Source organism: Rhinopithecus roxellana, chromosome 13 (genome assembly GCF_007565055.1).
Source record: "Rhinopithecus roxellana isolate Shanxi Qingling chromosome 13, ASM756505v1, whole genome shotgun sequence".
NCBI classification, from domain to species: Eukaryota; Metazoa; Chordata; class Mammalia; order Primates; family Cercopithecidae; genus Rhinopithecus; species Rhinopithecus roxellana.
Genome location: NC_044561.1, coordinates 45,517,366 through 45,539,442, shown reverse-complemented (window position 1 = coordinate 45,539,442; position 22,077 = coordinate 45,517,366). Strand labels below are relative to the sequence as shown.

At 47.7% G+C, this 22,077-nt stretch overlaps 1 protein-coding gene across 1 annotated transcript in view; it reads left to right on the top strand.

Moving 5' to 3' along the window:
• The window catches only part of HSF2BP (heat shock transcription factor 2 binding protein), a 126,588-nt gene extending 122,485 nt beyond the window's left edge, over nucleotides 1-4,103 (top strand). Inside the window, exon 9 of the mRNA XM_030915213.1 lies at nucleotides 3,328-4,103. Within this exon, the coding sequence (XP_030771073.1) occupies nucleotides 3,328-3,536 (209 nt within the window). The 3' untranslated portion in view covers nucleotides 3,537-4,103. The remainder of the gene's footprint in view (nucleotides 1-3,327) is intronic.
• Nucleotides 4,104-22,077: the final 17,974 nt, after the last annotated feature.

The window sequence follows — 22,077 nt, the reverse complement described above, 5'->3', positions numbered from 1 at the left end:
CTCAGGCTGGAGTGCAGTGGCACAATCTTGGCTCACTGCAACCTCTTCCTCCTGGGTTCAAGCGATTCTCCTGCCTCAGCCTCCTGAGTAGGTGGGATTACAGGTGTGTCCCACCACACCCAGCTAATGTTTGTATTTTTAGTAGAGGTGGCGTTTCACTCTGTTGACCAGGCTGGTCTCAAACTCCTGACCTTGTGATCTGCCCGCCTCGGCCTCCCAAAGTGCTGGGATTACAGGCGTGAGCCACTGCGCCTGGCCTCCGTTGCCTTTTCATTGTAATTTTTGATTTCAGTGTTGGACATTGTGTGGGGGGCTGTAGGCAAGGTCAACAAACGTTTTCTGTAATAGGCGAAATAAGAAATATTTCGGGTTTTGAGGGCCACATGTAGTCCCTGTTGCATATTGTTCTTCTGGTTTTTACTTTTAAAAACTTACCCTTAAAAAATGTAAAACCTGGCAGGGTGCAATGGTTCATGCCTGTAATTCTGGCCCTTTGGGAGACTAAGGTAGGAGGATTACTTGAGCCCAGGGGTTTAAGACCAGCCTGGGCAATGTGGTGAGACACCATCTCTACAAAAAAAATACAAAAAATTAACTGGATGTGGCCACATGTACTGTGGTCCCGCTTTCTTGGGAGGCTGAGGTGGGAGGATGGCTTGAGCCCAGGAGATTGAGACTGCAGTGAGCCATGATCGTACCACAGTACTCCAGCCTGGGAGACAGAGCAAGAACTGGTCTCCAAAAAAAAGAAGAAAAAAAGTAAAGCCATTCTTAGCTTGCAGCCTGTACAGAAACAGGTCATGGGCTACATTTGGCCTCTGGGCCATAGCGTACCCTCTCTGTAGAGGGGAATGAGGTGGGTAGATAGTGTTATACTCAGGAATGGCCACTCCTCTTGTTCCGCTGGGCTGTCATTGTCGGGGAGTTGAGGTGGGTCTGGGTTTTGTTGTTGTGTATGTACCTTCCATCCCACTGGCTTCAAATTCCTCTAACCTTTCCTTGAGCTTAGGATGAGGGCTCAGCTGCCAAAGCGCCTTCACCCATGGCTTTTGTCCTTGCCTCTGTGTCTGCCTTAGCTGCCCCTTATCTTTGGCAGGTCCCTACTAGAGAAAGTTCCTCTCCCTCCCCCAAAGTAAGAGCACTCTACAGATGGCCCCTAGACCCTCCCCCAGGGCCAGAGCAGATTGCCTTTTAGCTTCCCTGGCCACAGCAGTCTTCCGATTCTGTAGGTGAGAAGCTTCTTGTCAGGGCTTGGTGCTGTGGCAGCTCCCACTGAGAGACTGTTCAGTCTGCTCTTTCAGTCTACGTCTTAAAAGGATTTTTTCTTTCCTTTCTTTCTTTCTTTTTTTGTTAAGTAAATGTGCTAAGAAAGAGGTGCTGATTTTGAGCCTGGTTCCAATTTACAGTACCCAGTCAAGAAGTGAATTTATAGCATTGTAAAGGCTGCCAGTAGAGAGGAATGGTAAGGAAAGTTGGCTCCACTCTGGTGATGAATTGAAGCTTCCAGTGGGTTGTCTAGCTATTTTTTAGTGGTTGCTACAGTGTATGCAAAGCTACCAGATTCTATGACTCCTGGGACCATTCCCATGGAAAATAAACAATGTGAATTTTATATACCCAGTGACATTGTATAAACTCAGTGGCCCTGATGCGTGCTATACGTGTATGTGGCCCCCAAGGGATGTGCTGGAGTTGGAGTGAAAAAGAAGTAATACTAAGTGGACAGAATGCTGGTGTTGACAGAGTCAAACTCTATAAAATAATTGAAGAGATTTGTTCTGAGCCAAATATGAGTGAGGTCCTCAGAACATGTGCCCAAGGTGGTTGGGGTGCAGTTTGGTTTTACACATTTTAGAGAGGTGTGAGAGACATCAATCAAAAACGTTTAAGAAATACATTGGGCCGGGCGCGGTGGCTCAAGCCTGTAATCCCAGCACTTTGGGAGGCCGAGGCGGGCGGATCACGAGGTCAGGAGATCGAGACCATCCTGGCTAACACGGTGAAACCCCGTCTCTACTAAAAAAATACAAAAAAACTAGCCGGGCGAGGTGGCGGGCGCCTGTAGTCCCAGCTACTCGGGAGGCTGAGGCAGGAGAATGGCGTAAACCCGGGAGGCGGAGTGTGCAGTGAGCTGAGATCTGGCCACTGCACTCCAGCCTGGGTGACAGAGCGAGACTCCTTCTCAAAAAAAGAAATACATTGGTTTAGTCCAGAAAAGTGGGGCAACTCAAAGCCGGGGGGTGTGGGACTTCCAAGCTGTAGGTGAATTTAAACATTTTCTGATTGATAAAGACCTGGGATTGATAGAAAGGGAATATTCAGGTTAAGGTAAAGATTGTGAACATCAGAGTTCTTTTGAATTCTTATGGTGGCTGCCTTAGAGACAATAGATGACAAATGTTTCTTATTCAGATCTTAGTTAATCTCTTTAGGATTGGGAGGGTCTCAAAGAAAAAGATTTAGCTATGTTAGAGATTCTTTACAAATGCAGATTTTCCCCCACAAAGAACAGCTTTGCAGGGCCATTTCAGAATATGGCAAAGAAACGTATTTCGGGGTAAAATATTATTATTTTCTTCCTTGTCTCATAATGTTATGCCAGAGTCAGGTTGGAGAGTCACAATATATAGGGTTAAATAAAACCCATCTGATGAGAATTTATGATTTGTAGGACATGACTCCCCAGACCCCTTAGATAGGAATTTGGGCAAGATTTTAAAAAATCAGAGTTTAGTCCTTACTGGCAAACATAGAAAGCCCTCGTCTTTCTAGTTTAGCACTTTAAGATGGTATGACTGTAGTATTTGAAGATGATGGTTATTAGACTATTGAGTTTTTTGATGCTGCTTTTATGAGCTAAGCTTTTATATCATCGACTCTGTTTCTAGATTAGCCTGTAGTTTTCTAAACTGTCAAACCTGTTATTCAGAAAGGCCAGGAACCCCTTGAGGGGTAGATTGCAGTAGAAAATTTTATTTTAGGCCGGGCGTGGTGGCTCATGCCTGTAATCCCAGCACTTTGGGAGGCCGAGGAGGGTGGATCACTTGAGGTCAGGAGTTCGAGACCAACCTGACCAACATGATGAAACGCCATCTCTACTAAAAATACAAAAAATTAGCGAGGCATGGTGGCACACACCTGTTATCCCAGTTACTTGGGAGGCTAAGGCAGGAGAGTCTCTTGAGCCTGGGAGGCGGAGGTTGCAGTGAGCAGAGATCATGCCACGGTACTGCAGCCTGGGTGACAGAGCAAGACTCTGTCTCAAAAAATAAAACAAAAAGAAAAAATAAAATTGTATTCTAACCGGAATCGTTACCTTCCCCCTAGATCCTGATGCAGAGGTGTGCCTTCATGTACTGAGGCTTGTCCAGTCTGTGGTTCTGGAACCTGAAGTCTTCTCCAAGTCGGCCTCTGAGTTCCGGAGCTCCCTGCCCCTGCAACGCATCCTGGCAATGTCCAAGAGCCGCAACCCCCGCCTGCAAACCGCAGCCCAGGAGCTCCTGGAAGATCTCCGCACTCTGCAGCATAATGTGTAGGTGTGCTCGGCCACCAGGGTTTTGGTGAAAATGCCGGTGTCCCTTCTCCTCCCCAGATCCCTCATTTGATACTGCAAAACCGTCACCACGTGCCATGTGTTAGAGTTGGCAAAATGTGATTGACTAGAGATGGACCTGAATTGATATGTATCCCACATAACTTGCCTTGGCAGTGAGAGTACTTGTAGGTGGTTGGTTAAGCTTGCCAAGGAAGAGGCCATGAAAGAACCTGTCCTTCCAGAAAAGTGGTCCATGTCTGCGCTGGCTGGAAGAGGGCTTGCTTAGGGCAGTTTCTTGCTGCTCAAAAGACCATGACCGATAGGTTCACCTATAAAACAGGGAAATTAAATAACCATCTACCCCATTGGTCAGCATTTTCCTGAGATACATTTCTTTGGAAAGCAATTCATTCTGTCTCTAGTAATTATAATCAATCACCCCAAATGCAAGTTTACTTTTATAACCTTTTGGTGAACCTGCTATTTCAGATGACACTGGACATTTTAGTTCTATATCTTTTGTGCCTGTTTTATTTTTGAATAAAGAAAGTCAGAAGAGTTATATTACAACCCCTGCTGTCTAAAATCTAAACTTGATACTAGAAAGTTGATCTTTGCGTGTTACTATGTTACTCTTGGTTGGTGGAAAAAAAAACTCTCCTTAAACTGTTCCGGGTCCTTTGGCTATAAACTTAGAAGTCCTATTTTTCTTATAACAAATACGGTAAAAACAACTTGTATAATAGATTAGAACACATGCAGTTAGTTGAGATTCCGTAAATGAAATGATAGTTCCAGCTCCATTTTTGTGCATGGGTGTGCCTGTATGCCAGGGCCCTGCCGTATCTGTTTTATCTACCTACTGGTTGCCATCCAGCTTGTTTTCTAGGCCATTGGCAGAGAACAAGGGAGAATACACTTCATTTCTCACGGATACCATGATTGGTGAGAGTTGCCGTTTGTATTAGTCTGTTTCACACTGCTATAAAGAAATGCCTGACACTTGGTAATTTATACAGGAATGAGGTTTAATTGACTCACAGTTCACTGTGGCTGGGGAGGTCTCAGGAAACTTACAATCATGGTTGAAGGGGAAGCAAGGCACCTTCTTCTCAAGGTGGCAGGAAGGAGAATGAATGCAGGAGAACCTACCGAATATTTATAAAACCATCAGCTCTCTTGAGAACTCACTATCTTGAGAACAGCATGGGGGAAACCGCCCCCGTAATCCAGTCACCTCCACCTGGTCTCTCCCTCGACACATGGGAGTTACGGGGATTATAATTCAGGCTGTGATATGGGTGGGACACAAAGCCTCACCACATCACCATTTAAATCAATCCTTAGAGTCACGTTAGTGAACACATTCCCTCTTTTTCCTGGGCCGCTTCCTTTGGTGTGATGCTGAAGGGCTGCTGGGCTCTGGGCATGCTGTAAGAGCAAAACAAATGCAGGTGCACTCTGCCAGTGGCAGCCCCATCTACAAGAATAAGCTGTTTTGTTGCATATGGCATTTAGAGTAACTTCATTTTTCTTTTAAGTAGATTTTTATAGGCAGTGTGCAATTTAAGGCTGAGGCTGAGTGAAGAAGTGTAGAGGAAGGCACAGTTGCTTGGATTTCACGAGCCAGCATATTGTGGAACACTAGCTCATCTGAGCCAGAGGAATGTTGCAAAAGGCAATTTAAAATTCATGGAGGCAGAAATCGATCCATCTGTGCTGTGTGCTTCTGTAGGTCCTGATTATTGGTGAATAAAATTGAGAATGTTGTGTTTTTATGCTTAATAGCATGGTACTATCTTCTTTTTGATTGCTATTTATTTAATAAGGGAATGAGGGATGCTGCCTCTAGCACTACAGGACCTTTTCCTGCCAAAGATGGGGTCAACAGTGTATAGAGAGGAGTGAGCGTTGGCCAGACTCTTGGATGTTGTGTAGTTTAGCTAATTAGTGGATGGATGTGATTAAGAAGGATCATTTATTTTCTCCTGATTTTGAGGTGCTAAGAATAGCAAGAGTTCTTGTGAAAACTCTTTCAGGAAGAAACATATGACAAATCCATATTTTGAATGTATATCCCAGGAAAAGTACATAAGGCCAGTTTTAAGGAGTGATCTGCTTCCTGCTCTTCATACAAAGGTCAACAGGAATACGTAGGTTCTTTAATTTTTCTACAACTAGTGATCTAAAGAAAACGTCAGTTTTTGAAAAGGTATTCATAAAAGCGTGTACTTTGCAGATCTTGTGAATTTTAAAATCAAAGTAAAATAGTGCATATATTTTGAAATGTTTGTTTGTTTTAGACGGAGTTTCCCTCTTATTGCCCAGGCTGGAAGTGCAATGGCGTGATCTCGGCTCACTGCAACCTCCGCCTCCTGGGTTCAAGCGATTCTCCTGCCTTAGCCTCCTGACTCACCGGGATTATAGGCACCTGCCACCACGCCCAGCTAATTTGTGTTACTTTTAGTAGAGACGGCGTTTCACCATGTTGGCCAAGCTGGTCTTGAACTCCTGACCTCAGGTGATCCACCCACCTCGACCTCCCAAAGTGCTGGATTACAGGCATGAGCCACGGTGCCTGGCCTATATTTTTATTTTTTATTTTTATTTTTTGAGACAAGAGTCTTGCTTTGTCACCCAGGCTGGAGTACAGTGGTGCCATCTCGGCTCACTACAGCCTCTGCCTCCTCGTTCAAGTGATTCTCCTGCCTCAGCCTCCTGAGTAGCTGGGATTACAGGCTTGCACCACCATGCCTGGCTAATTTTTGTACTTTCAGTAGAGACGTGTTTTCACCATGTTGTCCAGCCTGGTCTAAATTCCAGATCTCAAGTGATCTGCCCGCCTCGGTCTCCCAAAGTGCTGGGATTACAGGCGTGAGCCACTGTGCCCAACTTTGAAATGTAATTTTAACAGAATTCCTCTTACGTTTATTAAGTTAAGGAACTATTTTTCTCCTTGGCACCGTCAGTTTGTATGTAAAGATGTGAAACCTGGCAGGCCAGACGTCAGACTTGACTCCCTCCTTCCTCACCCCTTCCCCCACACGGCTCCGAGCAGGCCTCTTGCTGTCTGGCAGCTGATTAACCATCAGTGCTGCTTTCTCTTCAGCCTGAAAAGAGCAAACGCTTGTTCTGACAGAGCAATATGGAGACTTTGTGTGGCTTTGGAGACCTGCGCCTCCTCATGGCATAGCTTGGGGTAAGCCTCATGCCACAGAGTTCTTCTAGTTCCATACAGTTATATCGCCTGTGCCATTCACTCATTCCAGAGGATTTTAAAGTTACAGTACCAAGCATAGTATCACAGGTCTGGAGCCTGAAGAAAATTAGAACAAGGCTGGAAGTCAGGCCGTGGTCAAGGAAGTGTTGACGAAAAGAGTCAAACTCTGTAAAATATTTGAAGAGACTTACTCTGAGCCGAATGTGAGTGACCAGTGGCCTGTGACACAGCCCCAGGAAGTTCTGGAAATGTGTGTCCAAGGTGGACGGGCCACAGTTTGGTTTTATGCATTGTAGGAAGACATAAAACATCAATCAATAGATGTAAGATGTAGAATACATTTGTTTTGTCTGGAGAGGCGGGACCATTGGAGGGGGCGGGGGATGTGTTCCAAGTCACAGGCAGATTCAAAGATTTTCTAATTGGCAATTAATTAAAAGAGTTAAGTTATTATCAGAAGACCTGGAATCCCTAGGAGGGAGTATCTGTTGTGGGGACCAAGGTTTTTATTATACAGATGAAGCCTTCAGGTAGCAGGCTTCAGAGAGAATAGATTGGAAATATTTCTTATCAGGCTTAAAAAGGTACCAGACTCTTAGTTAATTCTCTCCTGGATCAGAGAAGAGGAAAAGGATTCTCTACAGAATGTAAATTTTTCCCCACAAGAGACAACTTTGCAGGGCCATTTCAAAGTGTGTCAAAGAAATATATTTTTGGGTAAAATATTTTGATTTCTTTCAGGGCCTGGTATCTGTCATGTGATGCTATACTAGAGTCAGGCTAGAATTTGGTGTCTTACTGCAACAAAAAGTCTCAAGATCTCTGTTTTAATGTTTATACCAGTCATTTGTACCTGGATTCCAAAGGGCGGAGGGCATAATGAGGCATGTCTGACCTCCACTTCCCATCATGACATAATGAGGCTTGTCTGACCTCCACGTCCCATCACGGTCTAAACTAGTTTTTCAGGCCAACTTTGGAATGCCCTTGGCTAAGAGGAGGGGTCCATTCGGATGGTTGAGGGACTTAGAATTGTATTTTTGGTTTACAGAGGTTTTGAATAAAGCTTGTAAATATGCCTGCCCATTCCATTGATTTGGCTGGACCTGCCGTTAGCTATTTTGCCACACATTAATATAAATGGAAAAGGTTGATAAAAACTCTTGCAGACTTACTAATTTTCTGAGAAGTCCTGAAGTTTGCTCTGCTGTCTTCCATGGCATAGATGCTGAGAATGCCTCAGAACTTCTCCAGCCAGTGTAGGATCCTGAGTATAGACCCTGATATAGTGTAGGATGTGGCATCCTGTAGGGCATTGAAAGGTCTTTGGATGCTTTTTGAGTCCAGGCTCAGGTAAGAAGGGCAAGAGATAACTGGTACACTTCTGTCTTCACAAACTCTCTCTTTAAGAGCCATGGCTGCCTCTCTGCTCTGAGAATGCACACATTTAAATTTATCTCCAGATGTAGAATAAAAAATCGGAGTCTTTGAATGTGCTAGTTAGTGCATGCTACAAAATGAAAACTGTTGTTACTGTCCTTTTTAATTTGTAATTTTAAAAGTTTTAAAATTGTTAAATATGCCTAACATAAAATTTATGTTTTAACCATTTTAAAGTGAAGAATCAGTGGCATTAAATATGTCACAGTGTTTTATAATCATTACCATTATCTATTTCTGAAACTTTTCTTCATTCCAAACAGAAACTCTGTACCCATTATATAACAACCCGTTCCCTAAACCTTTCTCCCCTGGCCCCTAGTATCTGCTCTTCTCTGTCTCCATGCATTTGACTACTCCACGCACCTCGTAGAAGTGGAGTCATACGATCTGTGTTCTTTTGGGTCTGGCGTATTTACTTAGCATCGTGTTCTCAAGGTTCACCTGTGTTGTTGTGTGTGTCAGTACTCATTCCCTCTTACAGCTGCATCCAGCGTGTGGACGCAGCGCCTGTCGTTCATATATCCATCTGTTGAGGGACCCTTGGCTTGTTTTCACCTTTTGGCTGTTGTGAATAGTATTGCTGTGAACATTGGGGTACAGGTATCTGTTTGAATTGCTGCTTTCAATATTTTGGGGTGTGTACTTAGGAGTGAAATTGCTGAATCACGTGGTAATTCTGTGTGTAACTCTCTGAGGAACTGCCACCTGCTTTCCACAGCAGCCGCACCACTTTACATCCCCACCAGCAGCAGTGCTCGAGGGCTCCGGTTTCTCCACGTGTTCATCAACATTTGTTATTTTCTGCTTTATTGATAATAGCCATTGATAATGGGTGTGAAATGCATCTTACTGAGGTTTTCATTTGCATTTCCGTAATGATGAATAATGTTGAGCATCTTTCCTTGTACTTATTGGCCGATTGTATCTGTTCTTTGGAGAAAAGTCTATTCAAGGCCTTTGCCCATTTTTGAGTTGGATTGTTTGCTTTCTGTTGTTGAGTCACAGGAGCGAACGCCTTGTCAGATGTGGGATTTGCAGGTGTGAACTCCCATTTTCTGAGCTTCTGCGTTCCATTAATAGTGTACTTTGATGTGCAAGCGTTCATTTTGGTTAAGTCTAGTTCATTGATTTTTTTCTTTTATTGCCTGTCTTTTGGTGTCATATCCAAGAAGTCATTATCAAATGATTTGGTCGCAAGGATTTTCTCTTGTGTTTTCTTCTTCATTTTGTAGTTTTATCTCTTCATTTTAGATCTTTGATCCATTTTGAGTCAATTTTTACATACCATTAAGCTAAGGGTCTAGCACCATTCTTTTACATGCTTGTATTTCAGTTTTCCCACCACCACTTGCTGAATTTTATGATTATTATTTGAAAATGTTATTACAAATGTGATTTTCAAAACTCAAACACTTATGAATATTATGCCCATATGCTCGCCATATTTTAAAATTAATTTGGTTTCATGAGTAGCCTTTTTTTTTTTTTTTGAGATAGGATCTCATTCTGTCACCAAGGCTGGAGTGCAGTGGAGTGATCTCAGCTCAATGCAGCCTCTGCCTCCTGGGCTCAAGTGATCTCCTGCCTCAGCCGCCAGAGCAGCTGAGACTCTAGGTGTGTGCCACAATACCTGGCTAATTTTCTGTATTTTTGGGGGGAGATGGGGTTTCACCATGTTGTCCAGGCTGGTCTCTAACTCCTGGACTCAAGTGACCCACCTGCCTCAGCTCCCCAAAGTGCTGGGATTACGGGCATGAGCTACTGCACTGGGCCATGAATAGCCTTTATTATAGGATTTTATATTGTTCCAGTGGAGCTCCCTAAGTTGCTGCTTTTCCCACCATAAATGTGCGTTTAATGCTCTTAGATCATACTCAGCACAAAATGACTGTTAGCTGGAAAAAATGACTCCCACTCACATAGTCTTTTTTAATCAAAGTCATACTTGCAGCCCAACTTTTCAGAGTAAATGGTGTTATGCAAAATATTACTGTTTCGATGTCTGAGAGCAGTGCAGGCTTTGGGAAGAAGTGCAGAGGCCCTGTAAATGTGGGCTTGGTGTATGTTTGAAGGGCAGCAGAGAGTGCTCGGGTGCAGGTTGGGAGACCTCTCGCCTTGCTCTGTGCAGTGGCTATGGGGCCTGGGGCAGGAGCAGCCTCTGATTCACACTTAAAAATGTAAAACAAACAAACAAAAAGTGGAATCTGCTCTTAAGATTGTCCGATGACCACACTGTCAGCCTCTAGTCATTGCTACCCTCATGATCCCAGCACCTCAAATGGCAAAAGTCCTCGAGACTGCTGAAGTGAGTGTGTTTCCAAACGTGCCTCCCCAGGGTAAAGCTTTCACCCTCCCCACAGACTCCAGCCACACCCAGATCTGAGGCCCAAGTGTGCACGTTCTCACTGGACACTGTGCCCAGCTGCCATACACACACTTGGTCCTGCATAGCATGGGCTGACGTGAAGGTGATAGGTCCCTGTTGGAGTGGGGCCTGCCACCTGCCCACCAGGGAGGAAAGCATCTCCTCTGCCATCCCGTACCTTCATGTTCAGTCACTGGCACCAGCAGCCTTTCTTCTGGCCATGACTTGTATCTATTCTCTTTTTGGATCATAAGCCCTAGAACTGTGGTTCTTAGCTGTTATAGGGTCATGGGCCACTCTGAGAATCTGAGAAACCTTCTCTATACAAAAATATATGGACATGCTTATCTGATGTTTCATCTGCAATTTCTGGGGGTTTGTGGGATTCCCCTCAGGATCATTTACTTTTTGATAAGGAGCCCTTTGCCCTGGGCTTGTGGAATTTGTGTGGCCTAGTGTAGTACCAGGCACATAACCGGGCACTTGAACATTGAAAGCATTTAATGATGTCTACGACACTTAAGGCATCCCACATTAACAGCAGTCCCATAGCTGAAAACAAAGCATTGGCTTCCTAGTGGCAGTTCAGAACCTCTGCCTGATTTCCTTCAGCTCAGTCAGTCCTCACAGCCATCCCGTGAGGTCGGCATCACCAGCCACACTCTGCAGGTGAGGACACCGGACTCGAGTGACAGGACGTGGTTAGATCTGTGCCTCTTGGTGTCACCTCCCTTTCCCTGGGCCCGTAACCTTATCTAGGGTCCTTTGCCTCCAGGCCAGTGTCTGTCCTGCACCTGGGCATTTGCAGTTCTGGCGATGAGCTGCTTCACCCCCTGGCAGAGGGTCTGCAGCCACTCTGGCCAATGTGCTGCTCTGCAGCCACTCTGGTCAATGTGCCACCAGCAGGCCCATGGGGTCAAGAGGGAGGGAACAGAATGGGGAGTAGATGGTGTGGTGGGGGGCAGTAACCCTTGCTCCCCACCAGGCTGGTGTTGAGACAAGATGTGCTGATTCGTGACAGGTTCTTGTGACTGCCTGATCACACAGTAACATTTAGAAAGAAGAGGGAGAGTTGGCCAGGCACGGTGGCTCACGCCTGTCATCCCAGCACTTTGGGAGGCTGATGCGGGTGAATCACTTGAGGCCAGGAGTCCAAGACCAGTCTGGCCAACAAGGGGAAACCCCATCTCTACTAAAAATGCAAAAATTAGGTGGGCACGGTGGCACGTGCCTGTTGTCCCAGCTACTCAGGAGGCAGAGGCAGGAGAATCGCTTGCACTGTGGAGGCAGATGTGGCAGTGAGCTGAGATCGCACTACTGAACTTCAGCCTGGGCAACAGAGCAAGACTTCATCTCAAAAAAAAAAAAAAAAAAAAAAAAAAAAAGAATAGGGAGAGACAGAGATTAATTATCAGTGTCAAAAGCCTTGATTTTTAAAAGGTTCTGTTCAGTATCTACAGCAGTTTATGAAATTATCATTCCTGTCTCCATGAACTGCATGCTCAGGGATCACTACAACCTGTCTCACCTTGCTTAGAATCATTGAGTAGTCCTCTCTTTCAGTCTTTCTTTTAGATTCCACAGAGCTGAGACAAACTAGGGCAGGAGCAGGACAAATTCTCCTCCCTGCTCTAGGCCAGAAAGCCAGCACAGGACATCACTAGGCTTAGAGTTAACAGGACCTCTCCCTTCGAGATGTCCCCTGCTCTGGGCAGGTAGGCGGTTGCAGCCCAGGGCTGACATGACCAAGCCAGAGTGGGCAGAGAGAGGGGTGGGCAAGAGCATACCTTGCAATAGCAGGTGCTTCTGCTCTGTTCTTTTCTTTCTTTTTTTCTTTAATCCAAATACTGATAGAAGAGAAATAAAGGGACATCTGAAACTTAGACGAGATTAAGATTACTTAAGGACAGAGTGGAGTGAGCATGCAATTCACAAAGTGTGCATTTTTCCTGGCAGCTGAAGCTCACCCCTTAGACATCAGAGCTGTTTTTTGAAAGAATCATTTTAATGGAAATTCTTTAAAAATATATCGCATGCTTACTTTTTATACACTGTACTTGGAACATTTTCCTCTTCTTGATGAATCAGTGTCCTTCCCTCCACCACCCTCAGCCAGGGAAGTAAGTTTTCCAGAAACTTAGTACTACACTTTGGCATTTGAGCACACGTCCTTCAATTATGAGAGTAGAAGGCTGTTTTCTCACGTTTGGATGAAGTTTCTTACCTCTGTGTACCTACGATTCTGTGAAACTCGTAAAGGGGCTGGGGGTGCATGTGTTGGCTTAGGTACCTGTTCCTTCGAGGTCGTTTTGGTTTGGTCCTGAGCCCAGGATGGGGAGGCAGCACCTGAATGTCCCATGAGCTGTTCTGCTGCTTGGAGCAGCGGCCTGTGTGTGTGCCGTGTTGGGGTATGTGTGCTGTATTTGGGGGCATGTGGGGTGCTATGTTGAGGGTGGCAGTCGGCAGACTGGGGCCTTTCTGTTCTCTCATCAGGTTGTGAACCCAAAAGTATCTGAGACTTGCCTCAATCAATTGAGAAAGTTAATTTTGCCAAGGTTAAGGATGAACCCGTAACACACCCCTGGGAGGTCCTGATGACATGCGTCCAAGGTGGTCGGGCCACATCTTGCTTTTATACATTTTAGAGAGATATGAGTCATCAGTCAATATGTGTAAGATGTACATTGGTTCAGTCCAGAAAGATGGGATGACTGGAAGCTGGGAGGAGTGGGAGGGCATTCCAGATCATAGGTAAACAAGAGACAGAAGGTTGCATTCTTTTGGGTCTTTGATCAGCCTTTCAATGAATATACAATTTACATGTGAGAGGCAGGTAGAGGAATAGTCACTTATGCCTAAGTCTGGCTCAGTGAATCTGCACTTTTTTTTTTTTTTTTTTTTTTTTAGATGGAGTTTTATACTCTTGTTGCCCAGGCTGGAGTGCAGTGGCGCAATCTCGGCTCACTGCAACTTCTGCCTCCTGGGTTCAAGTGATTCTCCTGCCTCAGCCTCCCGAGTAGTTGGGATTACAGGCACGCACCACCACGCCTGGCTAATTTTAAAAATATTTTTAGTAGACACAGGTTTCACCATGTTAGCCAAGCTGATCTCGAACTCCTGACCTCAGGTGGTCCACCCGCCTCAGCTTCCCAAAGTGCCGGGATTACAGGTGTGAACAACTGTGCCAGGCCAAATCTGCATTTTTATATATAAACAATAGGGCAGAGGAAGCCATCAGGTATGCATTTGTCTCAGGTGACCAGAGGGATGACTTTGAGTTCTGTCTTTTGTCCTGCACCTGTGAAGATAACTTACCAGTTGACATTGCCAGGGTGAAGGTCAACAGAGCTGTTTTAGGGTACAGATCTTGAGGCAAATTGTGAAGGAGGTATGTAGCTTTTTTTTTTTTTTTTTATCTTTGTAGCTATCTCATTTAGGAATAAAATGGGAGGCCTGACGCAGTTCCCAGTGTTGACTAAAATAGTCAAACTCTCTAAAATATTTGAATAGATTTATTCTGAGCCAAATATGAGTGACCAGTGGCCCGTGACACAACCCCAGGAGGCTCTGAGATCATGTATCCGAGGTGGATGGGGTACAGCTTGTACATTTTAGGGAGACATGAGACATCAATCAAATACATGTAAATGTACTTTGGTTCTGTCTGGAAAAGCAGGACAACTGGAAGGTGGGGGCTTCCAGGACTTAGGTAGATTCAAAGCTTTTCTGATGGGCAGTTGGTTGAAAGAGTTAAGTTATTGTCTAAAGACTTAGGAATGTCTGGGTTAAGATCAGGGTTTGTGGAGACCATAGGTGAAGCCTCCAGGTACCAGGCTTCCAAGACAATAGATTGTAAATGTTTCTTATCAGACTTAAAGACCCTGTTCTATCAGTAATTCCAGAAGGGAAGAGGGTATAATGAGTCATGCCTGACTTCCCTTCTCATCATGGCCTGAACAAGTTTTTCAGGTTAGCTTTGAAATGCCCTTGCTGAGAGGAGGGGTCCGTTCTGGTCAGGGGACTGAGAATTTTATTTTTGGTTTACACCAGCTTGACTTTTCCCTTTGGCTTAGTGATTTTGGGGTCCCGAGATTTATTTTTCTTTCACAAAGTCTTCCTGGTCTTCAAGAAGGTGCCTTGAGAGCCCTTCCTTGTGCCACCTTCTCCTTGGGGACCCCTGCCCCTGTGGCTGTGGTTTACCCTGGGTGGAAAAGGCACCCATGCCCAGGCTGGCTAGAGCCCCTGCCACTCAGCTCGCTGGGCCCCAGTATTCCTTGGGTGTGCTTTCACTACCTGTCCAAGTCACCCACCAGGGCCCCAGACTCCCCTAGCACGTCTCCTGGGCTGTGTCCTTCCCTAGAGGCCGCCGAGCTGCCCTGGACTCTCCCCACAGTCACACCGTGGTGGGATCCACCCACAACCCCTGCCCTGACCCACAGACACTTATTGCCTGAATCAGGTGTGGACAGAGTTCAAGTTGTTTCAGTGATGTCCCTGGCAATTCAGTGGAGATGGCCACAGATCTGTGTGTGTGTCTCTGTGTGTGTGTGTCTCTGTGTATATGTGTCTTTGTGTGTGACTGTGCCTCTGTGTGTGCCTATCTGTATGAGTCTGCATGTATGTGTGCATAAGTCTGTGTGACTGTGTCTGTGAGTGTTGTTTCTGTATCTTGTCTGTATGTTTCTGTGTGTCTCTGTGTGCATATCTCTCTCTGTGTCTGCGTCTCTGTATGTGGGGACTGCCATAGCTTCTTTCCCATGCTAAACATACCTGCGTCTTGACTCTAGGCCGGCAGGCTTCCCTTGCTACACCTCTGCCTCAACCCTAAGGAATCTGGCTGACACGCATACTAAGGTTTTCTAAGGGGGAGTTGGCTTTTGGCTGTGTGGGCTGGAACTAGGGTTTAGGGGAATGTTTCTCTCCCATTTGCTCCTGGCTCTGCACCCCTGTGTGTGAAGGGGCAGGAGGGCGCTGTGATTACATCCCTCCCATGAGCCCAGAGGATACATATTACCCTGTGGGCATTGAAGACAGGGCCAGGTTTCTAGGGCTATATAATCTTTTTAACTGTTTTTGGCTACAGGTCAAGTGTAGATGTGTCAGGGGTCAGAGACCTCTGAGTCCTGCAGGACAAACCTGAAACTGTCTGCTTATGGGAGTTGAATGTTCATCAGATTTGCATTTCTCTCTTAAAACCCAACAACCTTGTCACTGGAAACCTGGGTGGAAGTCTGGCCCAATGCAGAAGCCACCATACTCTCCTGCCAGCTCCGGAGGCTGTCTTAGGATCCAAAGCCCCTTGCTTAATCCTGTTTTCTCTGCTGTGCTGGGAGAAAATCCCATTCCTGGGAAATTACCAGAAGAAAAGCTCCATCTTAAGGTTAAAGGAGCTAGAATCACAAGGGGAGTCAGTAAACCCCGCTCCCAGGCCAGGGACCCAGGCTTTGGGATGAGCGATCTGGTCTTCAAGGCAAAAACGCTTGCTCACCAGCCTTCTTTCTCCTCCGCACTCTGTCCAGGTTTGGGGACGCTGTCTTAGGCCCCTTTGACGTCATCAGCACAAGAGACTCAGAGCAAGGAACAAAACTGCCTGTACTCGCCAGGGCTCCTGATGCTATCGTCTCGTAGGAAACCCTGAATGAGGTCTGGGCAGGTGAAAAGCCTTCCTGTTTGTCCTCTCAATTAGTCACACTTGGTTCTGAGCCAAGCCGTCTGCTCCCGTGTTAATCCCCAGCCTGGGAGGGCAGGCTGCAGCCGGCAGGGTTTGCACAACCCACACTCCAGGCTGCAAGGTGGCTTCTCTTCTCTGTATTTTGCAGCCCCTGCCCTTATTCAGCATACACTTTCTTGTTTCTGAGTCCTTCCAAAACATTCTGGTCTGGGCTGCACTTTGTGCTGTTTGGGAGAGGCAGCCCTCACCTCAGAGGGCAGCTGGAGACCTCCTGTGTGAGGAGGGCTTGGCCTCCTTCCCGGGGTCTCTGCTGCTCAGGCAGGGGGCTCCCTCTCCCTCTCCATGTGCTTGTGGGTGGGGCAGAGCTCCCATCCTTGCCTCATGTAGAAAAGATGGTTCCAGGCCACATAGGCCTGAGCTCATCTGCTGCATGGAGTGGCCTGACCACCGAGCAGAGAGCAGGAGAGGCAGAGGCAGCGCTTGTGCTTCGAGGTTTTTAGGGATTTATGAATGTGCACACCAAGAACAACGAACAAACCAAAGTTCAAGTTATTTCTCTTTATTACAGATCTCCATATAATACAGTCTCTTTCAGAGGAAGTTGATTAAACTCTATGGCACCAGCTTCTGAAGAATGCATTGTACGAAATAGCAGAGCATTTCTTGTGGCTCCCAGATCTGCCACCTGCAGTGGGGCCAGGCTACCCCACAGCTCCCATGCTCTGGGCGCCATAGCTGTCTTCAGGTGCTCCAGCTCAGGACGTGGCCATTCAGAGGCGAGAACCAGCAAGCTCCTTCCAGGCTGGGGCACATCCTGAAGCCCCATCAGAGTAGCCCCATGACCGTGGCTTAGGGGTGTGGGCTTGTGTCCTCCTCATGTTTTCCCAGCAGCTCAGGTTTCCAGGGCCCCTCACCTTCCAGGTGTGACAGGTTTTCATACTGAAAACATCACTTAACTATCAGAGTGGTATACTGGGGTGAGGCAGGGCTGTGACAGAGAGCTGAAGTGATGTGCGACAGTCACAAACAGCTTTCATCTTTGACCTTGGAACATGTGACATGTTTTGCCCAAGTTTTCATTTCTCCCTGATTGCATTTAGCTTGGGATCCTGTTAAAATTCATCTGCATTTCCATAGCATACCCTGAGCACTCAAGAGGCAGGACGAGGGGTTCTAGCCAGGGACTCAGATGTTCCTGCAGACATTGCACACTGGAGGCAAGCGACACCAGCAAGGTGAGCCTGTCCTGATGCAGTGTCCCCAGAGAAGCTGGGCCAGGGCAGCACATTTCCCCTGCAACAAGGCATGGGGCTCCTCCTGTCCCCTTCCCCTTGGGCCTGGGCCTCACAGTGTGGACTTGTCTGGAGTTTACCTGGTGCTCTGTGGCGGCGTGAAAGCCTGTTCCTCAGGTGTCTCTGCCATTTACCCCTCTGTCCTCTAGAGAGCACCCATTGGGTGACAGGCCGACAGGGGTCTTGCAGAGTCTTTGGTCGGGCACCCTGAGAGCTTGGAGCCCTAGGGTCTTTCTCCACATGACACCGACAGGCCTGTCTCTTGTGGAGTGATGGGTCTGGGCACTGGTCACTTCTTATACTTCCTCACAGCTTCCAGGCCTATCTGTGCCAGCCACTGCTGTATGCAGGTATCACCAACAGCCCCTTTTGCCCTCTCCTGGGGTTCTCAGATCGGGCAGGGTAGGATACCAGGACCATACCAGGCCAGTACTCCTATGAGCAGAGCATGTGCAGACAAGCTCCATTCTCCCCAGCTCCTCAGAGGGTCCCTGAGGGACAGAGCCTCAGTTGTCCATAGAGGAGACCAACTCAAGAATGCAACTTTGGGGCTGACATTTCCTCCTTTCTGCTCCCCTGGCCATTCCTCTTCCTGGGGGTTGGTTTCTGAAAACCGCAACAGAGCTTTCTGCATAGGAGGAGCCCTGCCTTGGGCTCTGCTCCGGTGGAAGCCAGGTCCAGGAGGAAGTCTTGTTCCTGCCCCAGTACAGGTCAAAGTATGTATCCCTGATCATTCATGCACTTGCTACATAATTTACACTTATCAAGCCCAAACAACCTGAGGAATGAAATGCACAAGCCAGTAAGCACATGCAGCAGCGATCCAGCTCTCCACAGGGCAGTCCCCCTCCTCCTCCCCTGCAGGGTTCTCCAAAATGCTGGGCACAGTGAGTGTGACAGATTAATATCAGAACCTCTGTGCTCTGGCCCTGGGTCAGACCCTACAGATTCAGGGATCCACAGATCAGGGGGTTGAACTCAAACCAGTCATCAGAATACTCAGCAGATGTTTTCTAAGAGCTAGTGTGTGCACGTACCACACACGGCCTGTTATCTGAATGGTCTCACGTGCGCCTCCCTATACACATATTCAAGTTCAGTTGAATACAGATATTTAGATTAGCAACCATTATTATTCTGTAGATGAGGACACAGATTTTGAGGTTAAATTTTAGAAAGAGTGGCTGGGGTTTGAATTGGGCAGTTGATGGTAGATGCTGGCCATAATGGAAGGATTTCGGGGCTTGGAGTGAAGCACAGATGCAGAGGGGACACTTTTGGTACGAAGGGGCTCTGGCAGTCGGGGTGGTGTCTGAGCTGGACTTGGAAGGGCACACACACTCTGCCAAGGAGTCAGAGAAGGAGCTGTGGTGGGAAGAGGGGCTTCTGGGCAGAGGGATAGGATGTGCACCGTCAGGGTGCCACTTGGAGGGGAGGTTGGGGCCAGCAGACTGGGAGGGCCAGCGTGGCCTCATGGTTTCTGTACCTTGTGCCCCCACCAGGCTGTGTTCTTTACGTCCCCAGTGTCTGGACCAAATAAGTGCCATGTCCAATAAATGTTGCTGAACTCAAGTGAAGGCCACTTTCCAAGAGGACAGAAAGTTCTAGAGGGAGGCCGTTGCAGAGGGAAGTTGGGGAAACAGGAGGATACCTAGCTTTGGTCTTGTTCTGTTGGAGTTGGATTTTTCTTTTCTTTATTTTTTTGTTTGTTTTTTTCTTTTTTAGAGACAGGGTCTCACTCTGTCATCCAGGCTGGCATGCAGTATCACAATCATAGCTCACTGCAGCCTTGAACTTCTTGGCTCAAGTGATCCTCCCACCTCAGCCTCCCAAGTAGCTGGCACTACAGGTGTATGCCATCATGCCTGGATAATTTTAATTTTTTTTTTTTTTTTTTTTTTTTTTGAGGCAGAGTCTCGCTCTGTCGCCCAGACTGGAGTGCAGTGGCCGGATCTCAGCTCACTGCAAGCTCCGCCTCCCGGGTTTACGCCATTCTCCTGCCTCAGCCTCCCGAGGAGCTGGGACTACAGGCGCCCGCCACCTCGCCCGGCTAGTTTTTGTATTTTTTTAGTAGAGACGGGGTTTCACCGTGTTAGCCAGGATGGTCTCGATCTCCTGACCTCGTGATCCGCCCGTCTCGGCCAATATCTTTTTGTAGAGGCGGGGGTCTCACTGTGTTGCCCAGGCTGGTCTCAAGCTCCTAGCTGGGCCTCCCAGAGTACTAAGATTACAGGCTGACTTTTTCTTTTCTTTCCTATCTTTTTAGAATGTCTGAGATATATTTCACAATGGATGGCCAGATAAATTGCTCTGGTGAGGCTTAATTTTTTGGATAATTACCAGGCCTCCATTGGTCACGCAGTGTGGATGACTCACCACCACATTGTGGAAGAATGATTGTGTGTGTTGAGGTTGTGAGCCCAGAAAAGGGAGAAGAGCAGAGCCTCCAAGTTCTCTCTCCAGAAATTCAAGGTCATTGGACCAGCTTCTCAACCCAGCATTTCTTTTTTTTTTTTTTGAGACGGAGTCTCGCTCTGTCGCCCAGGCTGGAGTGCAGTGGCGCGATCTCGGCTCACTGCAAGCTCTGCCTCCCAGGCCCACGCCATTCTCCTGCCTCAGCCTCCCGAGTAGCTGGGACCACAGGCGCCTGCCACTGCGCCCGGCTAATTTTTTGTATTTTTAGTAGAGACGGGGTTTCACTGTGTTGGCCAGGATGGTCTCAATCTCCTGACCTTGTGATCCGCCCACCTCAGCCTCCCAAAGTGCTGGGATTACAGGCGTGAGCCACCGTGCCCGGCTCAACCCAGCATTTCTTGTCTTGCCACCTGGGAAGCAGTAGCTGTCACACTTTGACAGGGTTAGTGCAGCAGAAATGACGGAAAGAAGCCCGTGGTTGACTTCTTTCTTGGCAAAAATCACCTTGGCATAAATGCTTTTTCTCTCAATATGGCCGGATATAAAGGGCTGGGCAACCCTGGCCCCGTGTGTGGGAGAAACTGGCTGGATGTGAAGAATGGGGAGGACAGACAGGCCAGCTGCAAGGTCATGAGGGCTGGCAGAAGCCTGTGTGGAGGGCACTGTCTGAACTTTATACAGAGGACGGACCTTCTCCTTGGCGACAGAATGTTCTGGCATCATACTGGAGCCTCCCACTGCCCTTGGACAGGCTGCACCTGAGCTCAGTTCCTCCTGGAGCCCAGCCATTCATTCCCAGCCCTCAAGACCAGCCATCACCAAAGGCCTGCTCTTCCTAGAAAGTTGTCACTAGAATTTTTTGGAAGGCCTAATCCTTTCTTGGGATATGGGAGGGCTGAGTATCTCCATAAACACTGGCTTAATACCTGCATCTGTTTTTCATATTTAGGATTATAGACCCATTCAAGTTGGTGATGAATGGTTATTGCAGCATTTTGGGGAACTCATTTCTTATCCCCTTGTGTCCCAAGTGCCTCTTCCCCATTTCACTGGTTGGGATCTGCCCTGACCCTGAGGACCAGGAAAGGGCCTGTGAGCTGGAGGAGGCTGCGGGAGGCCCCCAGAGGGGCCCTAGCTGGAGTCATGCTCTGGGCAGTCTGGAGAGTGATTTGGGATGAGCATCGCTGGGAGCTGGAGCCCTGGACAGGCTCGAGGACCTGCACCCAGGAACCTCTGGAGTTCGAGGGTGGGTACCTGGTGCTGGGTGGGGTTGGCTGCATTTACGTGTGAGTGTATGCACATGTGTGCTCATACACATAGACTTGTGAGCGTGTGGTTTGTGCATGTGTGTGCACGTGTATGAATGTATGAATGTGTGCATGTGGGTGTGAGTTGCAACTCCACAGGGAGGTACAGCTTCAGCTTCACAGAGCCCCTCTGTCAGGAGCCTTCTCTCCCAGTGTGCCACCATGGGATGCTCTGAAATGGGGCTCTCTGTGCCTCTTGTGCCTTGCGTGCTCTCGGAGGAGCTGCTCCATGGCTACTCACCTTGTGCACATATGTGTGTCAGTCATGGTGCTTTCGTCTAAGCGGGGCCAGTTCAGAAAGGAAATGCCCTGGCTGCCCCTGCCGCCCCCCATCAGCTTTTCTTAGTGGCCTCAGCCACCTGGTGCTAGCTTCTGGGCAACCTGAACTAGTCCTGGTGGCTCTTCCAGGCTGCCCAGCTCCTTGGCCTTGCCACCCCTCTGAAAGGTCCCTTTGGGAACCCCTTGCCTGCCCATTTCTATTTTTCTTCTCACAGGTTCTAAGACCACACCCCAGCAAGCTGGCTGCACACCCGGACCTGGCACAGCTGGTCCTGCCCATTGGCTCAGCAGCCCCCTGTGCCTCGCCGCGGCTGTCCTTCTTCCTCCCTAAAACATTTCCGTGGCAGCGCCATGTTAGAGCCACTCTGTTACGAACACCCTTCGTGTTCTCACTGCTTGCCCACTGTCGCGCTTGTCTGGCAAAGCTGGCCATGGTGTCACTCAGCTCTGCCCCTTCTGGGCTGTCCCATGCAGCTGCACCGTGGCGGGAAACAGCTGCTCCATCTCAGGAAACACTGACAGCACGTGTCCCCCATCAGTCCACTCCTGC